The 7,983-nt window shown below is 43.0% G+C and overlaps 1 protein-coding gene across 1 annotated transcript; it reads left to right on the forward strand.

Moving 5' to 3' along the window:
* The first annotated feature begins 6,474 nt into the window (after window positions 1-6,474).
* Window positions 6,475-7,983, forward strand: LOC119646799 (AP-3 complex subunit sigma-2). Its single transcript, XM_038047389.1, has 4 exons — window positions 6,475-6,669; window positions 6,749-6,840; window positions 7,023-7,314; window positions 7,372-7,983. Exons 1-4 carry the CDS (start codon window positions 6,601-6,603, stop codon window positions 7,492-7,494), a joined length of 576 nt encoding a protein of 191 aa, XP_037903317.1. The 5' UTR covers window positions 6,475-6,600; the 3' UTR covers window positions 7,495-7,983.

A 7,983-nucleotide genomic window follows, 5' to 3' on the forward strand; every position in this document is an offset into this window, starting at 1 on the left:
ATTGGTGCGACAACCCGATTTGATCTGCACCTTCAAGCGCGTTAGAGCACTTCTTCATTCAATACCGTGATGGTAAACTACAGTACGTACACTGTAGGAGATAATGCGGTCAGCATTGCTCTCGACCCTGATTTAGCTCAGGTACTCATATCCGACATCCAGTTTCGATCTAAATTCCTCTAATTCGACCATCTTAAAATAGAACTAATGATTCTCTAATATCATCTTATCTAACTTTATGCATATTCAACAAAATTTACTTTACTCAAAAAGATAAAAACAAAATTTACTTTACTCAAAAAGATAAAACAAATTATTCCAATTCACGCTCCAAGGGAAATTTCAAAGGACTTCATTATATCTATCTGTTATTTGAATTCTGAGCAAGATGTGATAGAAATGTTAGCTTGTAAATGATTTCTAAGACTTATTAAAAGTAATTATGAATAAATTTCCTAGGAGAAGGCAGCTATTAAGATATATTGTTTGTATCCATTTAATATGGTTAATATTTGATTGATATTGATATTTGTTAGGTCTCTGAGTAGACTCAAAACAAAGTTGTTAAACATCTGCTTTCATTGTACTTTATGTTTGTTTATCAACATTCTCTTATTGCAATATGTCTTTCTGTTTTTTTTTTCGAATATCTACTCAAAATTCTCTATATCTGATCATTTTCGTAATATTGTAGAATGTAATTGTATTTTGTCATGTCCCTTTTGGGAACTTATTGAAGAACGTTTAGTAAATATAATTTGTCTAATGATCGCAACAGCTGGAATTATGTTTTTATTGTCATTTTAAATAAATAAATTTCAGGAAATTTACAGCAAGCCTAAGGCACGTTCCACACGTATATTGTTTCATTCGGTTCAGCACGTTTTCGGTCTCAATTGAACCGAATGAAACCCTTTCATACATACACGGTTCCTATTCGGTAAACTGCTCATTTCACCCAAATAAAACCCGGCAGCTTTTAATAACTTATTAAATTCCACTCACTATAAGATCACAACCGAAACTGAACCGTGCGTGCGTGAAAGCCTTTTTGTGCCCTGTACACGAGTTCGAACCGTATTGCAACCTATTCGAGCTATGGGTGCATTCGATGCCTTACGGTTTCAATTAGGTACCGAATTGACGCCAAATTGGAAACAAAACACTGTTTTACGCTTGCCGGCAGCGACCGAAACTGAACCGTATACGTGTGGAACGAGCTACGAACTAAGTCAAAGGGTATGTGTGTGTGTTTAGGGGGGGGAGGTCACTCAGGCCGTGTTGGCCCATTGTACTCGCCACCCTCATCTTATCCGGATTCGTTAACGTGTCGCAGGATTTAAGGTAGCGGATGTGATGCTACCCGTCGCAACTGGAGAACATCGGCACCAAAGATCTGATACGTCCATAGGCGGAGCATTCACATAGGAAATGCTCCGTGGATTCCGCTTCCTCATTACAGGAGGGACATGTATCATCTTATTTATTTATTTATTTATTTAATGAGGACAATACACAGAAAGCAAATTTCTTATTACATATTGTCCTCAGAGGGAGGAGCAAGTAAATGGCATATTTTGCGCTTAAAGCTAGAGAGGGACATAGAGTCAAAGGAACCAAACTGTAGGGCATTGTAGGACCGGCAAAACCTCGGGATCGGAGAGTGAAAGTAAATCTCGAGCTCGGCGAAGGGCACATCAAAAATGTCCGCATTACGTGTATTATGAGATGAAGCGATACGGAAAGTAATATCCAAGTTGGCGGAGCAGTCCATCAGACCATTGCAGAGTTTGAAAAGAGTACACATATCAAGGAAGATACGGCGTTGCTATAGGGAGGGGAGATTGAGGGTGCGGAGTCGTGACGGATAATCAACCCGTGGAAGGTTCTTTTTATAAAAGAGGGACCTGGTGAATTTGCGTTGTACAGCTTCAAGAGCGCGGCCGTCACGGATGCGGTAGGGGGACCAGACTACACAGTAATATTCAAGGATGTTTTTGACAAGGGAATTGAAGAGTGTTAAGGAGGGCTGGATTGAGGTAAAGTCGGACGAGGAACATAGGATAAAACCAGACATTTTGGAAGCTCTATTGATGATGTCAACGAAGTGGGAATTGAAAGGAAGTTTATCGTCGAATATTACACCCAGGTCTTTGAAGGATGTCAGTAGTGAAAGGGGTTGACCACTGAGAGAATAGGAAAAGGATGATGGGGAGGGTCTAAGGGAATAGCGCATCCAGTGGCATTTGTTGACATTTAGTGTTAGCTTGTTGACCGAACACCAACGGGCTAAATTATCAAGGTTGGATTGTAAGAGAGCACAGTCCAATGGAGACGAAACAGAGGCAAACAATTTAAGGTCGTCTGCGTAAAGCAAATACGGACAAGTGAGGATGGAGGCGAGATCATTGATAAAAAACAGGAAGAGTAGGGGGCCAAATATAGAGCCTTGGGGAACACCAGAGGAAGGAGAGAAGGAACCAGATGAGTGACCATGAAAAGAAACTTTGCAGGAACGGTATGAGAGATAGGAGGAAAGCCAGGAGATGACTGAGGGAGGGAAGTCTAGCGAAGAAAGTTTAGAGAGAAGAATGTTATGGTCAACGGTGTCAAAGGCTTTGGAGAAATCAGTATAAATAGCATGTACTTCCTGTCGTGAATTCAAGCGTTTAGCATCAAAGTTGGTAAAGACCAGAAGATTTGAAGTCGTTGATCTATGTTTCACGAAACTATGCTGCTCTTTGACAATGAGGTGACCGAAGTGCGCAGTCAACCAGTCGTTGACGTATCTTTCTAGGATTTTGGAGCAAGAGGAGAGAAGAGAAATGGGGCGGTAGTTCATAGTAAGGGAAGGGTATGATAAGGGCCTCTTTCCAGAGACGGGGAAAGTAGCATTCGTCTAGACTTTTGTTGTAGATTATACACAGGGGGAGAGAAATGTGTTTTCTACAGTTAAGGAGGAAGAGATTAGGAAGCCCATCGGAGCCAGGTCCGACATTGGGGTCAAGGATACCAATGAGGAACTCAACCAAGGAAGGCGTAAGGAGAGGAATGGCTATTGATTCAGAGGAGTCTACGGTTATTAAAGGTGTTGAGGGTGAAGGGCTCGAGGGAGAAAACACTGAAGAGAAGTAGGTGCAGAGAAGGTCGCAGGATTGTTGTAGGGAGTTGGCAGTGGAGTCAGCGAAGCTGATAGAAGAAGGGACAGATTGAGTTGGATTACGAGAGTTGCGAGCGTGAGACCAAAAGGGTTTTAAGTTATCGCAGGCAAGGGCGGCTTCGACGCTCAATAGGTACCATTTACGCGCTTTTCTGACCATTGACTTCAGAGTAGATCGTATAGTCTTAAAGTGAGCAAGGTCGGCGTCATTTTTAGAAGCCCGAAACTTCTTCCGCAGTGTATGTTTCAAGCGAATGTTAATCTTGAGTAATTCTTATCCTGAACATGTGCCCAGCTAGTGAATTCTGGCCTGTCAGAATGCTCACAATACACCTACAAGTCCTCCTGCTTTTCGACAGGATAAACTTTGCGCTACGCATGTTCGGTTCTGGCAGGAAAAGTTTGATGTGTCGAGCAGCATTTAGACTCTGCCGTCTGTCATTGTGGGAAGCTTGTTCCCGGTTTTTGAAGACAGACTTAGCCAAGAGTTCAAATGGTTTCTGTATTCCTGAACGATTTTCGAGGTGACCAAAGGACTACTCAACGTCTTCAATGCGGCTTGGCTATCACTGTAAATGCGATGCGCCTGCTCTTCAACCGCTCCTCAATCACCCAGTTTGGCGCCCTTAGGTTCGTAAAAATTTCGGCTTGAAAACCCGTTGCATATTGTCCCAAAGGAAAAGCCCACTTCTCGTTTTTATTCGAGAGGTAGACTCCGGCTACAGAACTCTCTTCTGTTTTTGGACCATCGGTGTAGAAGACTTCCGTATATCCCGCCACGCATTCCTCTGGGACTTCCCAGTTATCTCTAAGCTTCAGGGTAACCTCATATCTTCTATCAAACAGATAGTATGGGGACACGAGAATCGGAAGGCATTGTAAGAACTGAATTCAGTACTTCCAGTAACTCTTCCAATGCTCTGTGCCCCCCAAATCCGTTGCTTCCCCATAGATCTAATCGAATGAGGGGCTCTCATTGCAGTGCTTTGAATAAATATATCCAGGGGCTGCAAATGGAGTAGTCCATATAGAGCTGCGCCGAATGTCGTGCTCATGGCACCAGTGATACCCAGACACACAGTTCTTTGCAGTACGGTTAGTTTACGGTGAAAACCTTTTTGTCTCACCTTAACCCACCACACTACGGATGCATAAACGAACATTGCCCTAATGATGGCAACGTATATCCACATTAACACATGAGGCTTGAGTCCCCATGTCGAGACAAGGGTCAGTCTGCACAGTCCATAAGCTGTGGGAGCTCGTTTTATCTTTACCTCTACATGTTTGTTCCAAAGAAGTTTTTTATCTAAAGTGACTCGCAGATATTTCACTTTTTCGGAGAGATGAACCCCACATCTCAGGGAGGCAAAGTCCATCCAGTTTTCTCCCTTTTGTGAATAAGACCATTGTGGTTTTATTTGGATTAACTGAAAGATCGTGTCTGAGGCACCAACTGTCTATCAAATCCTATATTCCTACACACCGTTCCAAGATCCCGATTAACAACAAGCACAGCCACGTCTTCAGCATAAGCTTAACCGTGTATTGGCAGTCAAAGGGTAATAATAGGAGGACAGCATGCCGGAGATGCGGCCAAGTGGGTCATCAAGCGAAAACCTGCAATCAAAGCGAGAGTTGCGTTCTCTGCAGGGATCGTGGCGCGCTTGGTGAGACCGACGCACACATTACGGGCTCGGGACGGTGCCCGATCTCCAGGGCGGAATTGGAGAAGACTAGGGTGCGAACGGCATGATCTGCATGTTACAAATTAACATGCACCGGAGCGCAACCGCTCACCAGTTGCTAGCACAGTTCGCTGCGGAAGTAAATGCTGATCTAGTGCTGATTAGCGAGCAATACCGAAACAAGAACCCGCCCTCATCGCATCTCGACTTATTGACGACGTTTGACTTCGTGTTCTTGCCGAAGGCCGGGGGAACGGGTTTGTCTGAATCCGGTGTTTAGGGATAACGTTTTTTAGCGTTTACCTGAGAGCTGCTTTCCTTCGTGAATGCTACCTTTGCGAGACCGGCACGGCTCCAGGTATTGCCTTACAATCATCGATGGGTTCACGCGGTGGTCTCAGGCGATACCTCTGAAAAATATTTCTGCACAAACGTGTGCCGAAACCCTTTGTCGAGAGTGCATTCCACGCTTCGGTGTGCCGGCAGTTATAATCACCGACCAAGGAATGCAGTTCGAGTTAGGTAAACTCCTAGGTTTTAAACGTCACCGGACAACCGCGTACCACCCGCAATCCAACGGAATGCACAACGGGACACAGGACGCTAAAGATCACTATAATGGATCAAAACGACCCTTTCTGGTAGCAAGTCCTACGGCTCGTTCTACTCGGCTTCCGGACAGGCAATCTCGAAGAAATTGCCGTGATTCCCGCGCAGCTGGCATATGAGGAGAACGTGAGGCTCCCCAGCGACCCTGTACTCAACATTAGGCCGGGCTTTAACATTACCGGAGTTTTGCATCTGCTCAAACTCGAAAAACGTTGCCGACGAGCCCAGTGATTTCGATTCCTGCACGCATGTCCTAATTAGGGCCTCTTCCAAGTCCTCTCGGGAGGTCCACACCAGTTTAGCTTCGACGTTGGAGGCACACTCAAGAGGGTCTCCCAAGCCCGGTTAAAGCCTTTCTTACCGGAAGAAAGCGCAGTCATTAAGAGCAGCGCGCGATTCGTCCATTTTAAATTATGCAGTTGAGCTTAGGGAACCATTCATTTGGTTCCTCTAAACGGATTTCAGTTGGGATTGAAGTGCTGTTTCAGAGCGTGCAATGATAATTGGAAAAAAAGTAATGGATTATCAAGGAAAATAATTATATATTCTTTTAAAATTTAAATACTTCCATTAAAATAAATTACATTGTCATCGGTTGCATACATGAAATTTCATAATTCCCAACCCCCTACCAAATTTCGTGGAGATTATTACAACATTTTTGATAAATAAAGTCTTATTCCACAAAGAAACCTTATAAAGGATCAATTTTTTAATTATTAAACAAATTTTCCAAGAACCAGCGCAATCACACATTTACTTCTTTTGAGTCGAATTGAGCAATTTTAGGCATTAAATGTGCCAGAACTAGATCAGATGTATGAACTAAAACTTTGGGATCAAACCCTTTTCATAGAATCTGATGTGAATCTTCCTAAGTGCCCAGGATTTTCAGTTCGAGACAATTGAGCAAAAGAAGTGTCTAAAAGTTCCGGTTTCTGCCACTGCACGGTCAAAGTTATGCCATTTTCAGATCCACCCCCACTTATCTTCTCCATCTGTCATTTCATACGACGTTTGCCGTGTCATATCTGAAGAAATCTGACAATTGACTTTCTGTGATGTAGATCGCTCCTTGATACGTTTCGTCTTGTTCAGAGATAAATTTCTTGAGTAAATCCCGGAGAATAGTGAGGAACCGCCATGATAAAGGCAATACTTGTTTTCAACAATCACGGGAAGCCGCGGCTGTCGAAATTCTACCAATATTTTGTGAGTATGGTGACACCGATGGGCCGATTTGTTTACATTCAAATATCCAAAACGCTTTTAATCAACTGCTCACTTGCAGAATGAGGACATGCAACAGCAAATCATAAAAGAAACCTTTCAGCTGGTTTCCAAACGTGACGATAATGTGTGCAATTTCTTAGAAGGTGGAAGGTGAGTTTGTCGATTTCGATATTAGACAGTTTATTATGCGAGAAATAGTGCAATATGCTGTCTTCCTAAATTATTCTTAAGATGAGAGGTTTCTCCTCAAGATTATTAGAGAAATAGTCACGTGCGGCTCTCATATTTTTCAAATAAAAGTCAAATTCAATCGATCTTGATTTCTTTCACAGCCTCATCGGCGGATCTGACTATAAACTTATTTATCGACACTACGCCACGCTCTATTTCGTATTTTGTGTAGATTCTTCCGAGAGCGAACTTGGAATTCTCGATTTGATTCAAGTTTTCGTGGAAACGCTAGATAAGTGCTTCGAGAACGTCTGTGAACTCGATCTGATTTTCCACGCGGATGCAGTTCACCACATCCTCTCGGAGCTTGTAATGGGCGGGATGGTTCTCCAAACGAATATGTCAGACATTTTAGCTCGCATCGAGGACCAAAATAAACTAGTCAAGCAGGAGGTAAGATTCCGAGTGAAGTGAGGTAAAACATAAAATCAATTTCGCCGTTTATTACAGGCCGGACTTTCTGCAGCCCCTGCCCGTGCTGTTAGTGCAGTTAAAAGCATGAACATTCCCCAACAAATTAAAGATATCAAACTCCCCGATCTTCCGCAAGCGATTAAAGACCTGAAATTCTGACCGAGCAATTCAACTATTGACAGTGTTATCCTTAATCGAATGTCGTCTCACAACACCTACCTGCCCATCGAGGAATCCTTCAATTATGATTGCTACCAAGCTGAATATACTCCAGAAATTATGAAACAGCAAATACATTCGATCTCGCAGCATCAACAGAATTACCAGAAAAAGAGCCGGAAATCATTTGATGAGAGGGACCAGTACCTGTTGGACGTTACCAGCAGCAAGTCTGCGCCCCTTTCGAACAATTCAAGCGGCGGTGGCCAATCGAGTGCACCATCTAAGGATCACCAGTCAATTTCCGGCATCAATACGATTCTTCCCGAGCACGTTTACAACCAAAAGTACACCTAAATTGCTTCGGAAGCTGTGAGCGATGGTAGGACGAGATAAATTCACAAAATAACGTATATATCGAATAATTATTATTGAAAAAGATCTTTGGAAATAATTTATAAGCCAATAAAATGTTTTATATTATATTGA

The sequence above is a fragment of the Hermetia illucens genome, chromosome 1 (assembly GCF_905115235.1).
Source record: "Hermetia illucens chromosome 1, iHerIll2.2.curated.20191125, whole genome shotgun sequence".
In the NCBI taxonomy this organism is placed as follows: domain Eukaryota; kingdom Metazoa; phylum Arthropoda; class Insecta; order Diptera; family Stratiomyidae; genus Hermetia; species Hermetia illucens.